At 53.3% G+C, this 27,134-nt stretch overlaps 1 protein-coding gene across 1 annotated transcript in view; it reads left to right on the top strand.

The window, feature by feature from the left end:
* Positions 1-26,507, top strand: part of LOC121353462 (transforming acidic coiled-coil-containing protein 2-like) — a gene marked incomplete at its 5' end in the record, with an annotated part of 32,978 nt that extends 6,471 nt beyond the window's left edge. Inside the window, 11 exons of the mRNA XM_041467325.1 lie at positions 512-671; positions 2,696-4,021; positions 4,959-5,089; positions 10,279-11,943; positions 12,355-12,460; positions 13,341-13,466; positions 14,604-14,768; positions 17,879-18,984; positions 21,981-22,095; positions 22,962-23,181; positions 26,320-26,507. Of these exons, the coding sequence (XP_041323259.1) occupies positions 512-671; positions 2,696-4,021; positions 4,959-5,089; positions 10,279-11,943; positions 12,355-12,460; positions 13,341-13,466; positions 14,604-14,768; positions 17,879-18,984; positions 21,981-22,095; positions 22,962-23,181; positions 26,320-26,359 (5,160 nt within the window). The remainder of the gene's footprint in view (positions 1-511; positions 672-2,695; positions 4,022-4,958; positions 5,090-10,278; positions 11,944-12,354; positions 12,461-13,340; positions 13,467-14,603; positions 14,769-17,878; positions 18,985-21,980; positions 22,096-22,961; positions 23,182-26,319) is intronic.
* Positions 26,508-27,134: the final 627 nt, after the last annotated feature.

Genomic DNA, 27,134 nt, shown 5'->3' with positions numbered 1-27,134 from the left:
TTACCCACACCTCTGTGTTTTTACCCCACACCTCTGTGTTTTTACCCACACCCATGATTTTACCCACACCTCTGTGTTTTTACCCACACCTCTGTGTTTTTACCCCACACCTCTGTGTTTTTACCCCACACCCATGATTTTACCCACACCTCTGTGTTTTTACCCACACCTCTGTGTTTTTACCCACACCTCTGTGTTTTTACCCCACACCCATGTTTTTACCCACACCTCTGTGTTTTTACCCCACACCTCTGTGTTTTTACCCACACCTCTGTGTTTTTACCCACACCCATGTTTTTACCCCACACCCATGATTTTACCCCAAACCCGTGGTTTTACCCCACACCCATGTTTTTACCCACACCCATGGTTTCACCCACACCTCTGCGTTCCTGGCAGCGGGGCAGTGCAGTTCCCAGCAGGCGCGGCTGCAGCCCAGCCTGCCCTGGGCGGTGGGAGCGCTCACCCCGCAGTGCCCAGGACTCCCCGTGCCGATGTTGTGTCTCCCCAGGTGTACCTGCGCAGGCTGGGCATCGAGCAGTCCCCGGGCACCCTGCTGGCCCCCTTCGTGCCCCCCGCGCCCCTCCCGGAGCTGGAGTTCTCCCCCTGGCAGCCCCGGAGCCTGCAGCCCCCGCTGGGCGCGCTGGCCTGGGCCCCCCCGCCGGCTCAGGGTACGGGCTGGGGGCTTTGCTTCCTTGGCTTCGCTTGTTACACTGACTAACTATGACTGATGGGTAGCGTATGGTGGGCATTGCATGGTAGGATATGGTATTACATTACATCAGCTTGCATTATATTATGTCATATTGTATTACATGATATATGTATTATATAGTATAGTATATTATATTATATTATATTATATTACATGATATATGTATTATATATGATATTATATCATATTATATCATATTATATTACATGATATATGTATTATATAGTATATTATATTACATTATATCATATTACATGATATATGTATTATATTATATCATATCATATCGTATTATGTTATATCATATAATATTACATCATGTAATATGATATTATATAATACTATATCATATTATATTATATTACATCATATAGTATACTATATTATATCATATTATATTATATCATATAATATATTATATCATACTATATCATATTATATCATATATCATATCATATCATGTCATATCATATCATATGTTATTATATAACTAATATTAATAATGTATGTTATATATTGTTATAGAACTATAATTGTTATATATATAATAACTAATTATATTTAGTGAATAATTATTGGGTTAGTTTATTTTAATAACTAACTGTAATTAATTATTAATACTAACTGTATTGTTCTGTATATATTATAGAATATTATATATGTTAATAATATTATATATGTTCTATACTATTATATAATATTATTAATATATATGTTGTTATATTATTATTGTAAAAATTATAGAACAATTATTATTAATACTATAATATATATTATTGTTATTGTTCTATAGTGTAGCTAATTACAATTATAATTAATTAATAACTAAGTAGTGATTATTGGGCTAGGTTATTATTAATAACTAATTATTCGTGGTTTGTAATGTGGGCTTTTTCATTTAATTACATAATATTACTTAAACTTATGAGGAAGGTGAAGAAGAAGGATTAGTTACTGTTTTACAACTTTTGTTTTATATATGACCAAATACTATATAACACTATATACTAAACACTGCATAATACTTAATTGCTATATATTACTAAAGCTTCACTCTATATTTTTATATTTTTATAAAACGTTGCTATGTGTTACTGAAAGTTTAAATTCTGAGTTTTCTCCTTGGTGATGTTCCGTACGCGCATTGAGAGCATCCCCTCCGGACTCTGGTTTTGGGCCGTTCTGGGAGCGCTCCCCGCGGCCCGGCGGGCGCAGTGCTCCCCTGAGGGTCGCTGCTCGCTGGCACAGCAGGCGTGAGGCTCAGCGTGGGGTCCAGCCGGGGCACAGACCCCGCTCCCGGGCCCTGGCACCCGTCCTCTGCCATCCCCGCACACCTCTGCAAACTGCCCCCTGCTCAGGAGCGTGCCTGTGCTTTTAGACACGGCCCTCATTCCCCTTATTTCTCTGGTCCTTCAGAAGGAAATGGTTTGCATCCTCACGCTCAAGGACTGGCACCAGACTTTTTCTTCTTGGGACACAATAATTCTTGGTTTCTTTTGCATTCTGCCGTTTCTTGGTGTGTTCAGTGTGATGAAATGTTGTCAGTGTTTTTATAACTGACCAGATCTGATCCTAGCTCCATCCATCCATCCATCATCATCATCACCCAAATTACTGTGGTTGTGTAACACCCAGTCCTGCGAGAGCTCCAGGAGGGTTTGGACACTGCTCCAAACCCAGGTGCACAGGGTGGGATTGCGCAGGGCCAGGGGCGGGATGGATGATCCCATCCAGCTCTAGATATTCTCTAATTCTCTGATTAGTTTAGATTTTGTTTGATATTTATGTGAAGTACTCCTGAGATTTCTTTCAGGAGACAATTCTCACAGAAATCTTGTTCAAGTCTCATCCTAAGGAAGCACCTGAAATATTTTCCAGTATTTGAGTTCTTCCCTCCCTTTGTGTGCCCTTAGCACAGGAAGGGATGTTTGCTGTGTTCTGGAGCCTCCAGATATTCATTAGTGTTCTGTTCCTTTGCAGGTGCATTGCTGCCAGCCTTTGAGATGTCCCAGGCCAGCTTTGACTCGGACGTGTCCCCTCTGAGCGTGTCCCTTGCCGTGGGCTCCGAGGCTGGCTCGGAGCAGGACCAGGACCTGCTGTCCCCCCGGGAGCTCCTTGGGGACCCCCCATCCAGCCAGGGCAGCGTGGCAGGCCCCCAGCTGGAGCAGGCTGCCCCAGGTGGTCCAGCCCGGGGTGCAGAGGGGTCCCCTGGATGCTCTGGGGCACAGCAGGACCTGCCCAGCTGCTCCTCGGGCCGGGGTCCCCGGGCTGGGGGGAGAGGGGCTCAGGGTGCCCCTGCTGAGCCGGGGTCCAGCAGCTCGGGCAGCAGCCAGCAGGGATGGGCTGTGGGGGCTTTGCCTGGGGCTGGGAGTGAGATGGAATTGGACAGGGCATCCTCGAGCTCCGGGGTGGGAAGTGAGAGCAGCCAGGGCCAGGAAAGGGAGTCCCTGCTGGGACCTGGGGTGCTGCAGGAGCTCCGGGAGCTGCTGGCACAGGTGGAGGGTCTCACTGCCAGCTGCAGCCGTCCTGCTTGCCCCACAGCCTCCTGCAGGGAGCCTGGGGAGTCCCCCCCGGGGCTGGCTGGGAGGGAGGAGGATCCCAAGGATTCCAGGTTGGGCCAGGAGTGGATCCCCGAGCTGCAGAAGAGACTGTCGTGGGATGAGGCCGTGACCCCAAGGGGTGTGTGGGGACAGGGGCTGGGGATGCCCCCTCTGGATTCTGCCAGCTGCCAGCTGGCATGGGGACACCCTCTGGCTGTCAGTTCCCAGCGCAGGGAAGGGCTGAGGGGAACGGCCCAGGAGCCGAGGCCGGGGAAATCCGCGGGCAGGTCGGAGCCAGAAGGGTGCAGCAGTGTGACCACGGGGCTGGCACAGGGCACTGCCAGGATCCGCCTGAGCACTGGCACAGCTCCACAGCTGGGCCATCCTCCTGCCCCGGAGCCCCCGGGCACTGTCCCCGCTGGCCTGGGGGGCTCCCAGGGCTCCTGGTGCCAGGCTGGGCGGGCAGCAGCGCCACGGGGCAGCCAGGACAGCAGCAGCGGCGATTCCCTCAGTGCCCGGGTCTGGAGCCTCCTGCGGGAGCCTGGGCGCTGCCAGCAGCCGGGCAGTGCCCCGGGGGCGGTGCAGGGCAGCGTGCCCGCGGCTGGGGCTGCCCGCAGCCCGGCTGGCAGCAGCAGCAGCAGCCGCAGCAGCAGCAGCCGTGACTCGCTGGCTGCCCGTGTCCGCCGCCTCCTGGGCACCGCCGGCTCCGGGGCCCCGGCCAGCCGCATCCTGCGGAGCGCCGAGGAGCAGGAGAGCAAGATCCGAGGTGAGAACGCCTCTCAGGGCTTGGGGTCGTCAGGGGCTCGGCCTGGGGGGGTTTGTGCCGCTCAGGCTGCTCCCTGCTCGAAGGGGATTGTTGTGCAGTGTGCTGGGACCCTTTAACGGGACAGGGCTCCAGTGGGGGATGCTTCCCAGTCATCTCCTGACTATTAACGGATATCCCACTGAACTTCATTAGTAGACTTTTACAGCCTTTGGTGAGGAAAAGATGGGAAATAGTTTAAAGTTTAAGGAGATCAGGATTGACTTTGGAACAATTGTTCCAGTAAGACACTTCTTTTCTCTAAAGTGCTGAAATATTTTGATTGATCCCATCCAGCTACCTGCAGAACCCACTTAAAGCTTTGGTGAGGGTCCTGTGCAGTGCCTGTGGGGCAGGTTGGGGGGATGTTCTTTGGGAATGTTCAGGTCTGCCTCTCGCTTTCAGAGGCCACAGCTCCAGGAATTCAGGTGCCACTGGATTTTCTTGGCATTTCCTTGCTTGCCATGGCAGGGTGTGAACTCTGAGGGCACAGAAAGGAGCAGGACACTGGGGAATCTTCTGTGCTGTGATAAAACTGGGTAGAATTGGGCTTTTCCAGTTTGAAAACCTTCTTTTCCTGATATCACTGTAAGGAATTATTTTGTCCACACAGTTATTAAGTCAGGAATGTGGGAAGGGATTGTGTGAGTGAGCTCTGACTTGTGTGTGAGACTGAGGATGACAGAACCAGGGAAGAGTCTTAGACCCATCTCCCCAAATAAATGATTCAAGGAGCCATTTGCTGTTGTATTCCTGGTCGTTCCAGGAGCTCTGGAATTTGTTGTGGTCTTTGCTCTCTCAGCTAGGCTAACCAGAAATGCACAGCTTTGGCTTTAAGTTAAAAACTGTTCTCATGCACGAAATGGGAAAGGGAACCTCTCCTGGTTTGTGTTTTTGGCAGCCTGGGTGAAGCTGAAGCTGGCCAGCCAGTCCCAGGAGTGTGGGGCAGACTGGGATGAAGAGACCCAGCTCAGGATGGAGGGACTCAAGGCAGAGCTGCTCCCAATGAGCAGGGAACCCACACCAGCCAAGGTACAAACCAGCTCAGCTTGGGCTGTGCCTGCTCTTGGGGGGTTTTGGGGCTTTATGGTTTTCCCAGGCAGTTTGGGGTGGTTTGGCCGTGGGGGTGACACTCACATTCCCAGAGGAAGTGTGAAGGACAGAGGTTGGGGGGACAGTTGGTGCTGCTGTGGGAAAGTGCCCAACGCTCCTGGTGCTGGGTGGGCTGGGGCAGTTCTTTACGCAGAATGTTTGTGGAGGTGCTGACGGGGCCTGGGAAGGTCCTGGGGCTGTGGTGGGAACTGGGTGTGCAGGGAGCACCCTCAGCAGGGCGGGTGTGTGTGGGCACTGCCCTGGAGCGGGGCTTGGGAGGCTCCGGGAGGGAAAAGGGAAAAGGAAAGGGGAAAGGGAAAAGGGGAAAGGGGAAAAGGGAAAGGGAAAGGGGAAAGGGAAAGGGAAAGGGGAAAAGGGAAAGGGAAAAGGGGAAGGGGAAGGGAAAAGGAAAGGGAAAGGGGAAAAGGGAAAGGGAAAAGGGGAAAGGGAAAAGGAAAGGGAAAGGGGAAGGGGAAGGGGCTGCTCCTGCAGGTGAGGATGCTGGGGAGAGCAAGGAGTGCTGGGCACAGGATGCTCTCCGGAGAGCTGGGAGGTGTCTGTGGCAGCGTGGGGTGTCTGTGCTGGCTCAGGGATTTGGGCTCAGGGCTGAGGAGGTTCAGGCTCTGCAGCTCTGGTTGTCTGGGGGAACGAGCCCTGCAGCTGCCACGGTTGGTGCATCTCCTTTGGAGTGTTCTAGTTCGTTCTAAAATGCATGCCTGGGCTGGAATTGCTCTGAGCAGGAGTGTGTTACCTCTGTTTTCTCTTCAAATGCCATTTCTGGCACTGCTCTGGTCTCCAGGGTGATGAGGGCAAGGTTTTTAGGGACTGGTGGTTCAGACAAGTGCCCTGAGCTTTAGGAAGAGCTTCCTCTTGATTTTTTCCCTTGATTTTTTCCCTTGATTTTTTCCCTGTTTTCTTCCCCAGCCTGCCCGCCTCCCGGGAACAGCAGCAGGGGTTGGTTTGTTTGTTTTAATTAAAAGCCCTGCATTAGGGAAAGGGAAAAGGGGAAGGGGAAGGGAAAAGGAAAGGGAAAGGGGAAAAGGGAAAGGGAAAAGGGGAAAGGGAAAAGGAAAGGGAAAGGGGAAGGGGAAGGGGCTGCTCCTGCAGGTGAGGATGCTGGGGAAAGCAAGGAGTGCTGGGCACAGGATGCTCTCCGGAGAGCTGGGAGGTGTCTGTGGCAGCGTGGGGTGTCTGTGCTGGCTCAGGGATTTGGGCTCAGGGCTGAGGAGGTTCAGGCTCTGCAGCTCTGGTTGTCTGGGGGAACGAGCCCTGCAGCTGCCACGGTTGGTGCATCTCCTTTGGAGTGTTCTAGTTCGTTCTAAAATGCATGCCTGGGCTGGAATTGCTCTGAGCAGGAGTGTGTTACCTCTGTTTTCTCTTCAAATGCCATTTCTGGCACTGCTCTGGTCTCCAGGGTGATGAGGGCAAGGTTTTTAGGGACTGGTGGTTCAGACAAGTGCCCTGAGCTTTAGGAAGAGCTTCCTCTTGATTTTTTCCCTTGATTTTTTCCCTTGATTTTTTCCCTTGATTTTTTCCCTGTTTTCTCCTGCAGCCTGCCTGCCTCCCGGGAACAGCAGCAGGGGTTGGTTTGTTTGTTTTAATTAAAAGCCCTGCATTAGCAGGAGTGACAGTCAGTGCTTTAGGAGCACTCTGTGTTCAGAGCTTCTCTGGATCAGCAGTGCTGGGAGGAGACACAGCAGCTCCCAAAAGCCAGCAGGCCAAACTTCCCAGGTATTCCCAGACTGGTGGAATATCTGGGCAGCTGGGGAAAAAGAAAGTGACTATTTTATTTATAATTATTATATAAATAAATTATAAATATACGATAATATATTTTAATAATATATAACATATAAAGTTTAATATTATATATTACATAATATAGAATATTAAATATAGAATAGCATTATAAATATTATTTAACATTTTAGAAATTCACATTTCTTAAAATTCAGATTTCTTAAAAAGAGAAACAAAGCACAAACACAAAACCAGAGGCATCAAAGCTTTTCCCCCCAGCTTTTAGATTTTGTTTGGTCACAGCTTTGTCCCTAGAAAAGCTCTGTGCAGTGTGGAACCAAGGATTTTACCCTCCTGTGACTCAGTGTCAGCTGGGGATTGTTTTATCCCCCTTTAGAGTAAGAAGAAATTCACCATAATTTTGCAAACCAAGCTCCTGAGAAATTGCTTCAGTTCAACCACAGCACCTCGTGCTTTGATCTCAAAAACACTTTTGCACTGCAATGTTTTTAATTTGAGATTTAAAAAGGTTTGAATTTGCAGAGTGAAGGTCACTGGGTTTTTTTGTTGTACTTAAGATAAATGTGCTTCTCCCCCCAAGACAAACACTGTCACTGAAAAACACAGACTGTTCAGAACTGTTGCACTGAGAGAAACCACAGCCAGGCACAATATTCTCCTGTAAATTTGGTGGGAACTGTTGTGTACAATAAGGGTGGAAGTTTTAGAGCCAAAGTGCCTTGCATGGACTTAAAAAGAACAGAGCAAAGATTAGGAAAAGAATTTTCCTTCTCTGAAAATTTTAAGACCAAGGAAGACAAACTGTTCCTACAGCTGGGGCAAACAGCTCCTGTGCTGCCTGTGGGGCAGGCTGGGGCATTTTTTGGGAATGTTCAGGTCTGCCTCTCGCTTTCAGAGGCCACAGCTCCAGGAATCCAGGTGCCACTGGACTTGCCTGGCATTTCCTTGTTTGCCATGGCAGGGTGTGAACTCTGAGGGCACAGAAAGGAGCAGGCACTGGGGAAGTTCTCTGGGATGTTTTCCTTGGGAAGAGTTCCCATTTTCCCTGTGGGTTTCCCACGTCTGGCTGAGCAGAGGGTTCAGGAGGGGCCTGGGGTGGGCACAGCAAGGGGCTGCAAACGTGGAGTGCTCTGGAGGGCTCAAAACCCCTGGAATAGTCAACATGGACAGGCTGGAGAGCTGGGAATGTTCCCTGGAGAAGGGAAGGCTCCAGGCAGAGCTCAGAGCCCCTGGCAGGGCCTGGAGGGGCTCCAGGAGAGCTGCAGAGGGACTGGGGACAAGGCCTGCAGGGACAGCACACAGGGAATGGCTCCCACTGGCAAAGGGCAGATTGGGCTGGGATCTTGGCAAGGAATTCCTGGCTGGGAGGGTGGGGAGGGGCTGGGCTGGAATTCCCAGAGCAGCTGTGGCTGCCCCTGGATCCCTGGCAGTGCCAAGGCCAGGCTGGACACTGGGGCTTGGAGCAGCCTGGGACAGTGGGAGGTGTCCCTGCCATGGCAGGTTTGGAGCTGCTGTTGGATGTAAACACAATTCCAGCACCTTCAACCTCAGGATTTTCCTCCTAAATTGAGGACCTGATTCCCCACCTGTATTTCAGGGTGCCAGTGCTCCCTGTTCCCTTCCCTGTGAGTTCCTTCCCCCTTGGTGCAGTGTTTTCCTCCACTCCCTGCTGTACTTTTCCACTCTTGAGCTTTCTCACTTCTCCAGGAAGTTCACGGAGTTGTAGCTCTAAATTTGCTCTGCAGGCTCCTGTGGATCATATGGCACAGGGAGCTTTTTTGGAAGGATGACACATAACAGGCACAATAAAACATGTGAAAGGCTTGGGAAGATGAGTTTATCACAACTTCTGTGCCTGCTCTCGCTGGTGGGAGTTGCTCTGGATTACCTCAGGCCGTTGAACTGGCACGTGGTGCAGGGAGGAGAAGGTTTGGGATCATCCCTGTGCTGGCACAGCTCTGCTCCCTGTCCCTGTGCTCTTCCCCAGGCCCTCCTGGCTGCAGGAAGTGCCAAATAATCCCATTTGTTGCCTTGAAATCCATAAAGGAATAGAGAAGTGGGATAGTGATCCAGGCCCTGCTGGAGCAGTCGCTGCTGTCAGGACATCTGGGATGGAGAAGGGCTGGGAAAGCTCTTGTGAAATACTTGTTTATGTGTTTGCTTTACACCAAAAATGTTTCCCACTGCTTTTTGTTGCCAAATTCCCAGTGGTTGATGGGGATATAATCACCCAGGGGCCCGTGGTGCTTCATGACTGAAACACACTCTGCTGCTTCCACAGTTGGCCCAATCAGTAGGAAAAAGTAAATATAACCTAGATTTTTGTGTCTTTTTTCTGTAATTCAGCTTATCTGGCCCATCTCCATGGCAGCACATTTATCTCAGATTTACTCTCTTCAGTGGAAGTGTTGGAATTTTGGGTTACACTTGAATGAATAAATTTATGTTGGTGGTTGGAATCATGGAATCATTCAGGTTGGAAAAGACCTCCAAAATCATCGAGTCCAACCATCAACCAGCACCAAAGTATCCTCACGTGCCTCACCCACACATTTTTGTGCAATTCCAGGGATGGTGGCACCACCAGCTCCCTGTTCCAATGCCTGCTAACCTTTTCCAGGCAGAGATTTTCCCTGAGATCCTTTCTAAACATCCTCTGGTGCAGCCTGGGGCCGCTGCAGAAGCTCTGTGCACAGGAGGGTGGTGGTCTCAGCCCCACACACAGGGACAGGGGATGGGAGGGCTGGATCCCCATGGAATTGTGCCTGTGTCCTGTCCCTTGCCAGCATTCCCTGATCCTGCCCCAGACTGGGAACAGAACTGCAGGCAGGGGTGGGAGAGCTGCTGCTCCTGGCTCCTGCAGGCTGCTGTGCCAGGGACACCTCCCACTGCCCCTGGCTGCTCCCAGTGCCCAGCCTGACCTTGGGCACTGCCAGGGATGCAGGGCAGCCACAGCTGCTCTGGGAATCCCAGCCCAGCCCCTGCCCACCCTCCCAGCCAGGAATTCCTTGCCCAGATCCCAGCCCAGCCTGCCCTGCCAGGGCTGGGAACAGCTCTGGGTGACTGTGCAGCCAGGGCAGCTCCAGTGAGGAGATCTCAGCTCAGTGAGTGCTGCTCTTGCTGTGCTCCAGGGCAGCACCTCCTGTGGGCTGGGACCAGCACTGGCCCTGTAAATGGTAAATGGCTGGGAATGGTGGCTTGGCACTTTGAAAGGGTAAAGTTTCACTGGTTCCTTACCAGCTGGGTTCCTTCCCTTCCTGACAACAAACTCTTGGTTGGTCACAGCTCTCATCTTTGGCTTTTCCCATCCAGGTTTGGCCAGAGTGGGACGTTCTCACATGACCCCTGAACTGTGCTCTGTTTTTCAGGATCCCTGGCTCTGTGGTTTGGAAGCAGCTTCTGAGCACCTGAGGAAGCAGGAGCAGGACCTGGGGGGTGTCCAGGCTCCCAGGTGTCCCAGGGACAGGCATGGACAGCTCTCCAGGACTCGGGAGCTCCTCCAGCCCAGCTCCCCACCAGCAGCACCCTTCCCTAGAGCTGTTCCCTGGGATTGCTCCCTGCTGCAGGACATGCAGCTGAAACCCTGCAGTGCTGCTGAGATGAAGGACATGCAGCTGAAACCTTGGGGTGCTGCTGAGCCCTGGAACACTGCTGACCTGCAGGATGTGCAGCTGAAGTCTTGGGGTACTGCTGACCTGCAGGACATGCAGCTGAAGCCCTGGAACACTGCTGACCTGCAGGATGTGCAGCTAAAGCCCTGCAATGCTGCTGACCTGCAGGATGTGCAGTTGAAGCCCTGCAATGCTGCTGACCTGCAGGATGTGCAGCTAAAGCCCTGCAATGTTGCTGACCTGCAGGATGTGCAGCTGAAGCCCTGCAGTGTTGCTGACCTGCAGGATATGCAGCTGAAGCCCTGCAGTGCTGCTGAGCCCTGCCATGTTGCTGACCTGCAGGACATGCAGCTGAAGCCCTGGAACACTGCTGACCTGCAGGACATGCAGCTGAAGCCCTGGAACACTGCTGACCTGCAGGACATGCAGCTGAAGCCCTGCAATGCTGCTGACCTGCAGGATGTGCAGCTGAAGCCCTGGAACACTGCTGACCTGCAGGACATGCAGCTGAAGCCCTGCAATGCTGCTGACCTGCAGGATGTGCAGCTGAAGCCCTGGAACACTGCTGACCTGGAGGACATGCAGCTAAAGCCCTGCAGTGCTGCTGACCTGCAGGACATGCAGCTAAAGCCCTGCAGTGCTGCTGACCTGCAGGACATGCAGCTAAAGCCCTGCAGTGCTGCAGAGCTGCAGGTGCACAGGCAGCAGCCGGCCGTGGGGCACCCCAGTGCCATGGCAGAGCTCCGTGCCCCTCTGGCACGGGACCCCTGTGCAGGGAGCCCTGCAGCTGCCCCCCGTGCCCACGGGGAGCTGGGCAAGCCAGGCACCCCCATCACCCTGAGCCCCCAGAGCCTGGCTGGGCTCCTGCCCGGGGAGGAGAGGCTGGGCACAGAGCCCTGGCACAGAGCTCTCAGACAGGGCTGTGCCCCCTGCCCCGTGCTGGCTGGCACTGGGGGTGCTGCCGAGGCTGCTCCTGCCCCTGCTGCCAGGGCTGCAGCTGCAGCTGCTCAGGAAACAGCCCCGCAGCCCGGGGGCACCCACGCCGGGAAGAGACAGACCCTGAGTGCCAAGCAGCCCCAGCTCCTGCCTGCAGCTGTGGCTGAGGGGCACACACAGGGTGCCAGAGCCGGGGGGCTCAGCCAGGAAACGAAGCCATCCATTGAACCCCCCCCTCTGAGCCCATCCCAGCAGGAGGAGATCCCACCTGGGCACCCCCGGCTCCGGGGGGGCTCAGAGGGCCCGGGTGCAGCTGCACAAAGGGGCTTGCTGAAGGGCCCTGCTGGGGTCACAGCAGAGGGGAGGAAAGGCCCTGACCAGCCACCTCTCGTTCCAGAAGAGGCTGTGAGGGAGCAGATGGGTCCTGCTCACCCAACACCTGCAGATGAGGCTTTGTCCACCACGCCTGAGGCTCCCTCAGCACCGGTGAGGAGATTCCTGAGCTGTGTGCACATCACCCTCTCCTCCAGGGTCGGTCACCCCAGTGCCAGCAGTGCTGGGAACGGGGTCAAGGTGTGGGACAAACCTCAAGGCAAGGCTCGGGCAGTGGCTTTACAAGCAGCTCCAGAAGCTTCAGTGGAAGGTGTTCCTAAATCCCCTCCTGCTGAGGGTGTTCCAGAGGAGCCCAGCTCAGCTGGGCCAGCAGATCCCAGCCGGGTGCTTTCCCCCAGGCAGGAGCTGCTGCTGCAGGGCAGGGCCAGAGCCCAGCTCCAGGGCATCCCCAGCTCTGCCCCTCCTGCAAAGCCTGGCACAAGGACTTCTGATGCTGCCACCCAGATCACCACGGAGAGTCCTACAAAAGCCACGTTCTCAGCAGAAATCTGTGTTGATCCCCAGGAGGGGAGAAGTGCTGCCCAGCAGCCGTCGCTCCCCAGCAGCCCTGAAGCTCCTGGGATTGCAGCTCCATCCCACAAGGAGATTCCCCCCTTCCCAAGGCAGCCTGGTGAGCACATTCCTGTCTTGTGGGTGTCTGTGCACTTGAATCTGCACAAGGTCAAGATACTGATAAATGTCAAAGCCCAGAACCTAACCCAGCTTTTTGTGGAAATAACATCCCTGAGATAATTGGGATATTTGAAGTTGCTCGTATGTGGGGGAAACTCAACCCTTAAACTTGGGTTTTCCAGCCTTGTCAGGAGGGATTTGTGTGGATAGAGTTGGGATTCAGTTCAGGTTTCTCTAGAACTGAATTCTTTGTGTCCAAGTGTGGTTGGAGAGTATTTTCTGGTGTTGTGTGTAGATGGTTTGTTTGATTCACTTGGAGTTCATTGAGAGCTGGATCTGATTACTGATTTACTCTCTAGTAAATCTAGCCCCAAAAGATCAGAGGGAAGTCTGCACATTGCTGCTTTTAATAGAATAAAACAGAAAACTGCAGGGTTTGGGCTGTCTGTCAGCAGGGGGATGTGCATGTTCACAGGGTTTCCCACCCCAGGGGTGTTTGGTACTGGGCTCTGTTGTTGCTTTTATTGACTTGAGGGACACATCCCTGCTCCTTTAAAAAGAGCAAAACTGGGATCAGCTCTGTGGGTACAGGGGATGTTTCTGTAAGTCACTGTTTGCCCCCCTGATCACCATTTTAATATTGAATAGGTACAGCTGGTTTTCCAGGTAAGGGATGGTAACCTTCTCCCTGTGGGTGGGGATTAAAAAAACGGAAATATTTAAATTTAGCTAATGAAATAGCAATCCCTGTTGCTGAAGAACAGGGTATTCCTCAGGCTTTAGCAGCAGGAGCACCCTGAGCAGCCTGCCCAGGCCCTGCCCTGCTGCATGAGGGGCTCCAGCCTGGCTCCTGCTCACTGTTGGCCTTGCTCCCCCAGCCCAGCCCCTGCTGCTGCCCTACAAGCCCTGGGGAAGCTCTGGCATGTACTACGTGCCCTTCCAGAAAGCAGGAGGCAGCGTGTCCCCCGGGGAGCCCGAGGCCAGCACAGCCAGCTCCTGCTCAGGTACTGCACCTCCATCCAGGCTGGGTGGGTGTTCCTGTGGATTACTGCATTGTCTGTGAGCCACGGGGCAGCTCTGCCTGCAGGCTCTGCTCTCCTTTCGGGCTGGGAGGGGGTTCTTGCTGCACCTCCATCCAGGCTGGATGGCTGTTCCTGTGGATTACTGAATTGTGTGTGAGCCACAGGGCAGCTCTGCCTGCAGGCTCTGCTCTCCTTTCGGGCTGGGAGGGGGTTCTTGCTCCACTCTGAAGTGGAAGGGAGCAGCACTCAGTGTTTACAGCCTGATCATCCCTTGCTTTCCTCTGGGAATTACTGCTCACTCGGGATCCTTGCAGATCTCTGACACTTGTCCTGCAAAGAGTGGATCACTGGGTTTATTACAGGTTTTCACAGGTTTTTATTGCAGGTTCTCACAGGTTTTATTTGCAGGTTGGTTTCACTCAGAGCTTTTTAATATCCAGAGTTTGGTCTGTAGACAAAAAGAGATTCCAGTTCCTGAATTCCAGCAGTGCTGACCGAGGGATCAGGCTGATCCAACAGTGCCAGAAGTGCCCAGATCAGTCACTATGGCCACAAATTGTGCTGGGCATGGTTTAGGCATCTCTGCTCTTGACCTTTTTCAAGTTTATCTAGGGAAATGTGTCCAAAATGAGAGAAACAAATGTGATGCAAATCTGTTGTTTTGCAGAAATGATGGTGCCATATATAAAAATTCACTATGCAAATGAAGCAGCACAAGGTTCTAGGAAAACGTACAGCAGGATGGAAAAATACATTTTGTTTTTCCCAGTCCCTGCTGCACTCAGGGCTCAGCTCAGGGGGAGCAGCTGAAGGAACTGAGTGCAGGAAATCCATGGGATGTAACCAGGAGGGGTTGGCAAGGAGGAGAAATTGGTGGGGACAGTTCTAGGCTTCTAACCTTGAGACAGGCGTGGGATCATGGAGTCATGGAGTGGTTTGGTGGGAAGGACCTTAAAGCCCATCCCATCCCACCCTGCCATGGCAGGGACACCTGCCACTGTCCCAGGCTGCTCCAAGCCCCATCCAGCCTGGCCTGGGACGCTGCCAGGGCTCCTGATTGCAGGTTACTTGTGCCATTTCTGTGTCTGCTGTTGCACTCACGCTGCTCTCTCTCTGCAGGCTCAGAGGATGCTCCTGCTCCAGGGATCCTGGCCCGAGTGCTGCGTGTGGGGCATGAGCCCCCTCCAGCCAGGGCAGCTGCCCAGCACAGAGGGACAGGCCATGGTCACAGGCCTAAGCTGGCCTGGGCTGAGGAGCACAGGGCACCACTGGAACAGTCTGCAGGTAATTAGAATGTGGATTTAATTTTGTAATTGTTTCTGTGTGTTCATACATGTGAAGGAAGTCAGAGCAAAAGATTTGACGCTCCAGGATCCGTGGTTCTGGTGACATTGCTGAGTCTGCTGAGCCAGACAATGCTGAATTTGACTCCATTTTCTCTTCCTGTCTTTCTGCTTCTCCGTGACTGATAAAATCCAGGTTTCCCTTGCAGGCTCGGGACTCTGCATCCCTGGAGTGTCCCAGGCCAGGCTGCCCAGGGCTGGAGCAGCCTGGGACAGTGGGAGGTGTCCCTGCCGTGGCAGGGGTGGCACTGGGTGGGATTTCAGATCCCTCCAACACAGCCCATTCCAGGATCCCATGGAAAACTTGGCCATCAGTATTTGCTGGCATTCCCATGTCTCCAGGGATTGTCAGGAATTCCCTGTGTCTGCAGCCAGCTGGGATTCCCTGAGCAGGGAGGTCACTGCCCCTGCACTGGGCTCTGGTGAGGCACACCTCCAGGCTGTGCCCAGCCCTGGCCCCTCGGTTTGGGAAGGACTTTGGGACACTGAGCCCATCCAGAGGGGACAGCGAGGCTGGAGAGGGGCTGGGAACACCAACCCTGAGAGGAAGCCCTGAGGGAGCTGGGGGTGCTCCCCTGGAGAAAAGGAGACTCAGGGCTGCCCTCCTCACCCTGCACAGCTCTGGAAGGTGCCTGTGCTCAGCTGGGCTGGGCTCTGTCTGCAGGGACTGACACAGCCAGAGCACACAGCCTCAGCTGTGCCAAGGGAAATTCAGGCTGGAGAGCAGGAAAGAGTTTTTCCAGCAGGGTGATAAAGTTCTGGAATGGCTGCCCGGGGAGGTGCTGCAGTCCCCATCCCTGGGGTGTTTAACACAGCCTGGATGTGGCACTGGGGGCCAGGGTTTAGCTGAGCTGTTGGGGCTGGGCTGGACTCCATGGTCTGGAAGGTCTCTCCCAACCTGGTCATTCTGTGTAAAATTCTGTGAGCTGGGCTGGGGCTGGGGCTGTCCCTGCCCAGGGACACTCTGCTGTCCTGTGATGTCACATCAGGTTCCTCTGTGCCCTGCGTGTCCCCAAGCTGCAGTCAGTGTGCTGCTGTCCCTGTCCTACTCTGTCCCTTCCCTGCCCTGTCCGTTCCTGTCCCTGTCCTGTCCTGTCCCTGTCCCTGCCCTGCCCTGTCCCTGCCCTGCCCTGTCCCTGCCCTGCCCTGTCCCTGCCCTGCCCTGTCCCTGCCCTGCCCTGTCCCTGCCCTGCCCTGTCCCTGCCCTGCCCTGTCCCTGCCCTGCCCTGTCCCTGCCCTGCCCTGTCCCTGCCCTGCCCTGTCCCTGCCCTGCCCTGTCCCTGCCCTGCCCTGTCCCTGCCCTGCCCTGTCCCTGCCCTGCCCTGTCCCTGCCCTGCCCTGTCCCTGCCCTGCCCTGTCCCTGCCCTGCCCTGTCCCTGCCCTGCCCTGTCCCTGCCCTGCCCTGTCCCTGCCCTGCCCTGTCCCTGCCCTGCCCTGTCCCTGCCCTGTCCGTCCCTGTCCCTGCCCTGTCCTGGTTCTTGCCCTGCCCTGCCCTGCCCTGCCTGGCTGGAGGAGCTGCCCCGGGAGGAAGGGCAGGGTTTGCACTCCTGGCTGTGTTTGCTGAGGATGCTCCCAGGGGAGTCAGGCTGAGCCCGGCCCTGGGTGCCCTGGCTCTGGTGGCAGCAGCTGAAATAACCCTGGTGGGCACTGTGCAGCACAAGCCCTGACTGTGAGTGCTGGTGCTGGCTTTTGCACACAGGAGGCTGGAGCAGACCACTCCTGGCTGGCTGCATCTCTCCTGCAGCAGCTGCTGTCCTGATGGTTCCTGTCCTGATGGGTTGAGAGGGTTTCCATCTGATCATTTTCTTTTTTCACTTGAGGTTGGGTTTTTTCCCTTGAAGCTCTTCCTCTCTTCCTTTTGGTGTTTCCAGAAGACAATTTTTATTTGCACAGGAAAATTGCAATGGTTATGTAAGGCTGCAACATCAATAACCTGGATAAAAACGAGAGGGGAACAAAAGTGTTAACATAAAATTATCTCCTAACATTTTTTTTATTGCTGTGATGGTCTGAAGGCCCATCACAGCAAGGTAAGAAAAGAACTGTAAGGAGAAAGAATATTTTGTGAAGGCAGCCAGTGCAGCTGGAACTTTAAAGAAGCTTTCAGAAGAAAGACTTGCCTGTCTTAAATCTTCCCTGACTTCTTCAACTGTATTTTTAGATGATCTAATATAAGATTACCTCTACCCACAGAGCTTGTCTAGAGCTTAAAATTATGCAAGTTATGTATTTTTTTTAAAAAAAAAAGTTTCTCTATACAAACTTATTTTTTGCCTGTTTACATTCCTTCCATTTCTTGGTAACTTTCTAAAAAGCCAGGAATAGCAAAGTTCTGCCTGGCATTCCCAAGCCTGATCTCATTTGTCAGGAGGATGTGGAGGAAGCCTCTTACACAAGTTTATAAACATTGCCCTTGTATGGGAAGAAAAATTCCTGCACTTCCAGAGTTAGTGAGGCTGGGCCTGGCTGCAGCATCCGTGATCTCTGTGTTCCACCACAGCCCCTGTGCTGGGAAGGGAGGAGATGCAACCACCCAGGCCTTTCTACAAAAAACACATGGCACATTTTAAAACTGGATGGTTTTCAGATATTAAAAATCACTAAAGCTGTTTTGGAGAGCGGTCCTGGCTCGTGCTGTGTGTGTTTCATGGATGGCCAGGGCATCCCCATCCCTGGCAGTGTCCAAGGCCAGGCTGGCTGGGACAGTGGGAGATGTCCCTGCCCGTGGCACTGGATGGGCTTTGGGGTCCCTTCCATGACTAAATAAAGGCTCAGTTCAGGGTTGGTCAGGGCACTTCCCTGAGGTGGAATTAGACTCCTCCCCAGATTCACTTGGATGGAATATTCCCTTGGATTCCATGTTGCAAAAGATAGAAAACATTTGTTTATGTGATTTTAATAATGCTCAAAGCTCATCTCCAGGTTCACTGCGTTTGGGAATGAGCTCGGTGATCCTGCTTTTAATCCTTTGTGGTGTTTTGGGAGCTTTAGGATGAAAATCCTCCACTTTAAGCAGAGCAGCAAAGCATTGAAGTGTTGTGTGTCTTGCAGAGCTCCCAGCTGGTTCCTGGCGTGTAGAACCCTCCCGTGGTGTCCCTGAGCCCCGCGCCATGCCCGCCGGGCACAGCTGCTGCCAGCGTCGCAGAGAGCTCTCCAGAGCCAGGGATGAACACCCTGCCCGCTGCCAGCGGGCTCCCCGTGCCCCCCAGGGCACAGAGGGGCAGTTCTTCGCCCTCCCTGCAGAGGCTGATGACAGCAGGAGCGAGGAGCCCAGTGCCAGGGCGTCCTTTGGGCACGGGGCAGCTGGCACGGGGCTGCACCGCGGCGCTGCTGGCGCTGACCCTGGGCCGCGGGGCCCGGCTGCTCACCTGCAGGAGAGCGGGGGGAAGGCACCACGGCAGAGGGGCCACGCCGGGGGCAGCCTGGACGAGCTGTGGGTGAGGTTCCTGCAGCGCCAGGGCACGCAGCAGCAGCTCCGCAGGAACGGCGAGCTGTCCCTCGTGGAGCGCCTGGATCGGCTGGCCAGGCTCCTGCAGAACCCCATCAGGCACACCCTGGCACCCACAGCAGCTGGGGAGAAGGTTCCTCAGGAGGAAATCCAGGGAAGGGAACGGCCAGAAATCGGGCTGGCAGGAAAAGGCAGCTCTGGGAGCGGCGGGGAGCCGAGGGGAGCGCGAGTGGGACAGAGCCATGGCAGCAGCAGCCCGGGGGAGCCCAGGGCAGCCAGGCCGGGGCAGAAGGTGATCCAGCACCTGAGCAGGATCCTGGAGGAGCAGCAGCACCTGGGGATCCCCAGTGACAGCTCCTCGGAGACCAGGCTGAGCGGAGAGCCCAGCAGCTGCAGCACCTCGGCGTGGGACACGGGGACCGGGCTGGACACCTCCCCTGCCTCCGGGGACAGCAGCTCCCTGTCCCTGTCCACCATCGACACGGCCAGGCTGCTCCGGGCCTTCGGGCAGCACAGGCTGGCCCCAAGCACCGACACCCCGAGCCCACAGCTGTCCCCAAGGCTGTCCCCAAGGCTGGCCCAGCTCTACTGTGCCATCAGCCAGCAGAAGAGGCGCTCCGAGAAGTGGCACGGGCAGAGTGGAGCAGCAGGGGCTGGGGCATGTCCCCAGGGGGCTGCTCAGAGCCTCGGGAAGCACCAGCAGAGCCAGGTAAGAGCTCCCTGAGCCCAGCCCTACCCCATCCCCACGGGAATCCCCACTGCTGCTGGCTCTGTGAGCTGGGAATCTCAGAGTCACTGGGAATCTCTGGGAATCTCTGAGTCAATGGGAATCACTGGTTTGTAGGGGATCACTGGTTCTGCCATCCATGGGGGCAGCCCCAGCCAGGGTCCTGCAGGAGCCAGGGCAGCAGCTCAGGCTGGCAAACACCACCTGGGCTTGCCTTCCTTGTCTCTATTCCCTTGGGAACAGATCCTGCTGTCCCTGAGCCTTGGGAACAGATCCTGCTGTCCCTGATCCCTGGGGACAGATCCTGCTGTCCCTGATCCCTGGGAACAGATCCTGCTGTCCCTGAGCATTGGGAACAGATCCTGCTGTCCCTGAGCCCTGGGGACAGATCCTGCTGTCCCTGAGCCCTGGGGACAGATCCTGCTGTCCCTGGTCCTTGGGGACAGATCCTGCTGTCCCTGGTCCTTGGGGACAGATCCTGCTGTCCCTGAGCATTGGGAACAGATCCTGCTGTCCCTGGTCCTTGGGCACTGCCCAACATGAGGTTGTAAATCTGATGGAAATTGCAGCCAGGGCATCCCTGGGCAAGGATCCACACAATTTTTGGAATTTCCCTGCTATTAGGCTTGTGAAAAATTGTAAATTGTTTTGTCTGGTTGGTTGTGGATTTTTTTCTTTAAAGAGCTGAGAATTCCAGGTGAGAACTCTGCAGCTGTTTGGAAGGGGAGGGAAGAATTCCTTCAGGTGAATTCAGCTGTTGCCCTTGGCAGGAGAAATGGAAATGTTCTTAAAGAGGATTTGGTGATTTCAGTAAGGAATTACAGAGTTCAGGGTTCTGTGATACACAGGAATGCTGAAAAGCAGAGGACAAGTGAGGAATATTGAATTACTTTTTTCATTTTCTTGTATCTCCAGATTAAAGTGGAACTGGTGTCATTACTACCAGATTTAATTGAAATCAGCTATTCTATTTTATAGAAATAACTCCAAGTCTGTTTGTCAAATAAGCCAGTGAATTATGAAATAATTAAAAATAATGCCAATAACTACATAAATCTGGGGGAGAAACAATCTTTTTGAAGGTGAAGAATGGTTTAAAAATATTTTATTCAATATTTTTATTCATAACATTTATTTGAAGGTAAAACAAAACTGTCCTGAACTTTGCAATGTTAGGACTATTAGCCAGAACAGCAGCATTAGGATCCAACATTTCTGGCACAGTTGTAGAATTCAGAAGATGATTTTATTCCACCTTCCATTCAGAAGATGAGTTTTTCAGGGTCCATTGAACCTTAAACCCAAATCTGATTTTTTAACCTGTTAAATCACCTGTGAAATGACAAATGGAATTAATGCTATGGGGAATAAACCCTTTAAAGGCTCATTGAACCCCCATGGCTTTAGAAACTCACATTTTTTATCTGCTGGTGAAATATTCTTTTAGAAAATCCATCTGAGGATACGTGACCCTCCTCAAATAAGAAGTGAGAGAAGATAGATGGCAAAATATAAAAATTTAATTAAAAATTCCAATTTTGGTCACTTCTGGGCTGTTTAGCTGAGGAAAAGTGAAGATTTATTTGTATTTTTAGTGCAAATGTGTGGTTTGAGGCAGGTTTCCATCCCTGCTTCCAGAGAAGCTGCTTCCAGCTTTCTGCATGAGCATCCCTGGAGGTTTTCCTCCTGGAGCTGCCGTGTGGCAGCAGCTGCAGAGCTGAAGTGGAGAGCAGGGAATACTCCCATCCCACCAGGAATATTGCTGGCACTGCCCAGGCTGCATGGAAGTGCAGGGAAGGGCATATCCTGGGGGTTTTCTCCCTGCTCTTAAACATTTTTGCTGGGCACATAATTCAGATTCACACGTTCACAATACAAATGCTGACATGTTCTGTTGTCTGAAAGGAAATCCATATCCATGCATCTGTGAGTGCCTCTCCTGCAGCTGGGACAGTTACAGGGGATTAAGGAAAAGCAGGTTTATGAGAGCCAAAATGGCCTCCTCCTGGTATTGGAGTTTTGTTTGGGGTGATAGAGCTGCAGTAAAAGGGAATGAAGAGCAGACCTCTGCATTTCCGTGGTGGCTGGTGCTGGGGGTTACTCACAGGACAGCAGGTAATTTTCTCCAGGTTCCTGATTGCAGTTCTGTAATTAGAGCTGGAGCTCAGGGGAGCTGTGGGCACTGTCAGGGTGCCCTGGGAGCCTGGAGGTGCTGCCAGGTCACTGGTGTTAATAAAGCCCACAGAGCCAAGGCTTGGCACAGCCTTCCTGCTTTTAATGGCTTTATTAATTGAAATTAATGTGTGACCTGCAAGCTGTGTCCAGCCCTGCAGCTTTCACACCTGGCTTGGTGTGAAGGAAGGTGTGAGACTCCCCGGTCCCTCCTGTTTCTCGGATTTATGCAGTTGAATTTCTCCCACCTGGAGGACTCTGGTGAGGATCACAGGGTGAGGGAGAGCTTCCCCTGCTTCAAAAGGGTTTTGCCTGCCCACCCTCCCAGGGAGCAATTCCTAATCCCAGTATCCCATCCATCCCTGCCCTCTGGCAGTGGAAGCCATCCCCTGTCCGTCTGTCCCTTGTCCCCAGTCCCTCTGCAGCTCTCCTGGAGCCCCTCCAGGCCTGGAAGGGGCTCTGAGCTGTCCCCTCAGCTGAGCAGCCCCAGGTGGGCTGGAGGATGCCCAGTGCTGTCCTGACTGATCCCAGCAAGCTGCTCCCACAGAAATATTGTGCTTTTATCATGTAAATAATGTGCTTTTCACTAATGTACCAAAGTGGGCTGCTGGAAGTGCACGGGGTGGAGCCAGGGCTGGCTTTTGTGAGAGCAGTGGGACGGATCAGCCTGGGCTCTGACAACACTGACAACAGCAGAACCGAGGTGCAACGAGGGAAAAGCAATGACTTCCTTCTGTTTAAATGCTGTTTGCTGCTCTTTTGGGTTGGAATTTCAGGAACTCCTGTTCCCTTGCCTGTTTTTGTAGAGCACCATCCCCTTCTCCTCGGATTCCACCTGTGCCAGCAGCAGCTCCTGGGGGCCCAGCTCTGCCCTCAGCCACAAGAGACGGACACGGATGCTGAGCAAAGGCATCCAGGCAGGTGAGGCCCTGAGTCCCACACCTCCCTGGGCTGCTCCTGCCTCTCCTGCCTTTGGAACCCCTTCTCCCCAGTTCCTGGTGATGGGTCTGTGCAGGCAGCACCCTCCAGACTCACTCCAAGTGCTGTCAGGGAAGGGTGATGTGTTCAGTGAACATGAGCTGTTTATTTGCCATTCTTGGGCTGCTTTAAAAGCCAATTTTCTCACTTGTAAAGTTTATCAAGCTCAGCTTCTGCTCTATTTCTGTGGCAAAGGTGAGCTGCCTTTTTTTATCTATTGTTTTTTCCCCAAGACATCTGTTCCTCCCAGAATGGGTTTTGTAGGCATATGCTATTTCAGAAGGCAACTGCAGTGTTCCGTGTTCTTCCTGGGAATATTTTGGGTGTTCAATGCTATTTCAGTCCCGAGCTGCTCCTGGCCTGGTGCAGTTCTGCAGTTGGGTTTTTTCTGGTGGCAATTAGCAGTTTCTTCATTGCTTTCATTTCCACGCCAACTCCCCATCATCACATTGAGTAATGGCCTTGGTTTATTCATCAGATACAGCAATTATTTATTTATTCCTGCTTGTGTGCAAGCAGATTGAATCAGGGAAGGATTTTCATAGTGCAGAGTTAACTCCAGTTGAATTCCCACCCCCAGATAAATGTACATTTTGCTTGGGGTATTTGGTTTTAATTTCCCTCAGATTATCATGCAGTAACAATCCCGAGCCACTGGAAACTCTCCTTGGTTTGGGGAAGTGTAAAATACGAATATAAAAGGTTTGGACTGCTGGAGGTGGGTGAGGCACTTCACTCTGGGCTGGCGTGGGGTCGCTCCCTGCCCTGGCACACGGGACTGAGACTTCCCTGCTTGGTTTCCATTCCAGGGGACCTGGAGATCGTCAGCAGTGCCACCAAGAAGAACACCCGGGACGTGGGGGTGACCTTCCCCACGCCCAGGAGCAGCCAGCAGCTGTGGGAGCCCCTGGGACAGGGACAGGGGACAGGGACAGGGACAGGGGGGAGCCTGGCAGCAGCCCCGGGCACTGCCGGGCAGGCTCCGGACAGACACACGGACCAGGAGGAGCAGGCTGCACTTCCAGCAAGGTCAGCACCCTGGGCAGGGCTGGGACACCTGGGCAGGGCTGGGACACCTGGGGCAGGGCTGGGGACATCTGGGCAGGGTTGGGGACATCTGGGCAGGGTGGGGACTCCCGGGGCAGGGTGGGGGACACCTGGGGCAGGGCTGGGGACACCTGGGCAGGGCTGGGGACATCTGGGCAGGGTGGGAACAGCCAGGGCTGTGTCACAATCCGTGGTGGTGGTGGACACAACCTGCCCCAAGAGCACCCTGTGCCAAGGGGCAGGAGCCACGAGAGCACAGCACACACACTGATGTGTGGACAGACAAATCTTCAGCTAATTAAAGTTGAAAGGTGGAGTGTTTATTATAGCACTGGGTACAAGGGGAATAATTTCTAAAGGTATGTGTGCTCTTCAAGTGTCTAAACTTCCTTTTTGTCCCTTAACCTGTAGCATATGCATTAAGTTTCACAATAGATTTTTGCATATTTATTGATCACAATTAGTTCTGATCAGTTCTTGTGCAGAGAGCTCTCTAGTTGTCTATCCATCTCCTGTAGCTTTAGTTTTGGTTTGCTTCTTGTTTTAAGGTCCAAGGGGCCTCTCCTATTTTCTTCTGGCTCGGAAGTTCACATTCTTTTCACCTTGTTTGAGGCAGTTTTGGGAGCTGTAAGCTTTTGCAAGCACAGGGTTTTTACAAGTACAGCAAATGAATATACAGATGAAACAAGTCAAAGCAGCACACTTCACCTAAATCTGGAATGGGTTTCTAGCCTCAGTTAATTCAGCACCTCATGTGTCAACACACACAGCACGGGAGGGTCCAGGCACAGAGTTCCAACGTGCTTTATTTCAGACAGTGCTGAAATGGTCTGGGGCAGGGACGAGCACAAAGGAGGGTCCAGGCTGTGAATGCAGGAGCAGGGAGTCAGGGATCCAGTGGTCTGAGGGCACAGGGCTGGCACACAGGGAAGGGACCGACGGTGTTGCAGGGTGGTAGAGATGCTGCAGCCTCCTTGGAGGTGTCTCCTGCAGCAGCTGCTCAGAGTCAGGCCATGGGAACAGCCATTCCCAGTCCATGCACACACCCCACAGACAGCTCAGCAGAGCAAGGACAGGAAGGGTTACTGTGTGATGTATTCCAGCAAAGGTTTATCCCAAAGCATGCTGAAGGGATCAGGGACAAAGCCAAAACCGTGGGGTCTGCACAGGTTCAAGTGTGGGGTCAGTGACCTGAGGCACAGGGGTGGGCAAAGGGCAGAGGATTCCACTCAGTGGGGGATGTCAGGGTGGATGGGCAGGGTTACACAAACACACCAGTGGGGTAACGGGGAAGGGAGAACGCTCTAGAACATGTAGGGAAGGCCAGTGGGCAGGACAGAACTGGATAAATCCCACAGAGCTGCAGAGCAGCGTGGGGGAAGCCTCCTTGCTCACCCTGAGCTGTGAGGAGTGCCCCGAGCCTGAGGTCACCTCTCCAGGGCATCCCCCTGCCCTTCCCCTGCAGGCTCTTGGCTCTGCACAGGGCTGACCCTGCCGCAGCCTCCTCCTGCTGGGATCTCAGGGGAGCTCACAAAACCCTGCCGGGGTGCTGCTGCTGACTCCTGATGGCAGTTCAGCCACGAAAGGGCTGTTACAGCAGGAAATGCAGTCATTAGGGAGGAGTAAACAAGGTGGAGAGGTGCTTAACGTGAATTTCTGAGATACAAAGGGTTCTGGTAAACTCTCAGTGCTGGTCACCAACTTGTCCTTAATGTCTCATGCCCTGAGGCTTCCCAGAAGATTTTTCCAGAGTACTTGGTTGAAAATTGGGAAGAACTTGACTGTTTTTGAAAGATCTATTTTTAGGCTGCTGGTGGAGTCTCCTGACGTTTTCTTTTTTTTCCCTTTTTTTTTTTTTTTTTTTTTGTCTCTTAAATTCCTGCCACTCTTCACAACGTCACAATTAAATGTTTAAAAATATTTCCCTTACTCATCACTGTTGTTGTTGTGGGGACTGATCATTCTCTCTCATAAGGGTTTAATTTAGAAATTTCAGAATATCTGCTCAGAATCCCAGCTGATGTATTCACATCATTGTGTGTGTAAACTGTGAGTAACTCAATTCCTGGAGACACGTTGAGCATTTGGGAGATGGAAAGCATATGATCTTCCAAAACATGGATGAAGAGCCACAGGGCTTAGCCCAGCAGAAAGGCTCCTTAAAAATGTGTGATTGCTGGTAAATAACTGTTCTTTCCATGGAGGGAAACATGGAAAGTGAACAGTTCTGGGCTTTTCAAAAGTGGTGTTTGATAAAGGCTTGCTAGGGAAGGAATTCTCTTGAGCCTGCCCAAGGCTTTTCCCACAGAAATTCCCCTGAATTGAGCTGCAGTGAGGGGTTGCTGCAGTGCTGGCACTGGCTGGGTTTAGCTGCAAACCTGGGCACTGCTGTGCCCTAACCCCAGCTGCACCTGAGCCCCCTGGCCCTTCCCTTCTGAGGGATGTGGGACAGGATGGGAGCATGAGAGTGGGGAAACCACTGGATTGGGATAGAGACAGGATAGAAGGGAAAGGAAAAGCCACACAAACACAGCCAGACAAGGAATTCATTCTCCACTTGAAGAATCCTGGAATGGGTTGGGTGGGAAGGGACCTTAAATGTCATCCAGTGCCACCCCTGCCATGGCAGGGACACCTCCCACTGTCCCAGGCTGCCCTTGGGCACTGCCAGGGATGCAGGGCAGCCGCAGCTGCTCTGGGAATTCCAGCCCAGCCCCTGCCCACCCTCCCAGAGAACAGTTCCTTCCCCATACCTGGTGTAAACCTGCCCTCCTTCAGCTTCAGACCATTTCCCTTGTCCCAGGTCCCTCTGTGCCTCCTTGGAACCCCCTGTAGGCACTGGAGGGACCCTGGAAAGCCCTTGCCCACTTTCCCATCCCCAGGAGAGCTCCATTGTGCCTGATGTGACTTGGGAGGTCAAAGCACTGTCATTCCAAGTGCTCCCCTTCCTCTTCCCTCAGCTCTGCCTCCTGACCGTGATCTGGGATGCCCCTTGGGTCAGCTGGCATCACCTCTCCTGGCTGTGTCCCCTCATTCCTGCAGGAAAGACCATGGATTGGGATGGACAACAGGCACAGGAATTGCCTCAAATCTTCTTTCTCTTCTGTGTTCTTCTAACAGGGACTCCATGGCTCGTCCCAGCAGAGGGCCTGGAATGTGAGTCGAGGAAGGAAAACCAGTGCAGTGCCACTCCTGGCCCTGGGCCAGCCTGGTTTGAGCCCTGGAGCAGCACAAAGCCCTGGAGAGAGCCCCTGCGGGAGAGGAACTGGGAGGAGCAGCCCAGCCTGGGCCAGGGAGCCGCGACAGCCACGGGGGCTGGCAGGGGGCTGGGGCAGCCCCTGGGCAAGCTCACGCTGCAGGTGAGGCCACGCTGAGCCAGGCACTGCTGGGCCCTCCACATGCTCATGGCAGTCTGGCTTTCCCCAGGATATTTAAGTTATTTCCCCAGTATTTGACTTGGTCTGGTGTTACAGGGATTAAACCCCTTGGCTTCAGGAACCAGGGGGATGTAGCTGACAGAATGTCCCACCGCACTTGTTTCCATGCAGAAACAGTACTGAGGTGTACATAGTATGAGATCAAAAAGAGTTTTTATTATTATTATTTGGGTTTTTTTCCTTTCTGGCCAGTTTATTTCCACATTGTTAAACCAGAGGCTCAGAGGCTGCTGGCCTCCGAGCACCTACCCAGCCGTAAGGACAGGAGTTTTATATTGCACCCAATATTGTCAGGGGATTTTTTCCCATGCTCTGGGGTTCGTGGTGGATGTTCTGGGTCTCCCCTGCAGCTGCCAGCCCCAGCTTGGCCAGGCAGGGTCTGTTTGTGTCCCCTCAGGAAGCCCTGGCCCTGCACCGCCCCGATTTCATCTCGCGCTCGGGGCAGCGCCTGCAGCACCTGCGGCTGCTCCGCGAGGAGAGGAGGCTGCACACATCCCA

The sequence above is a fragment of the Pyrgilauda ruficollis genome, unplaced genomic scaffold (genome assembly GCF_017590135.1).
Source record: "Pyrgilauda ruficollis isolate IOZ18807 unplaced genomic scaffold, ASM1759013v1 scaffold206, whole genome shotgun sequence".
In the NCBI taxonomy this organism is placed as follows: domain Eukaryota; kingdom Metazoa; phylum Chordata; class Aves; order Passeriformes; family Passeridae; genus Pyrgilauda; species Pyrgilauda ruficollis.
The sequence above is the reverse complement of the archived record's forward strand: the minus strand, read 5'-3'. Positions and strand labels throughout refer to the sequence as shown.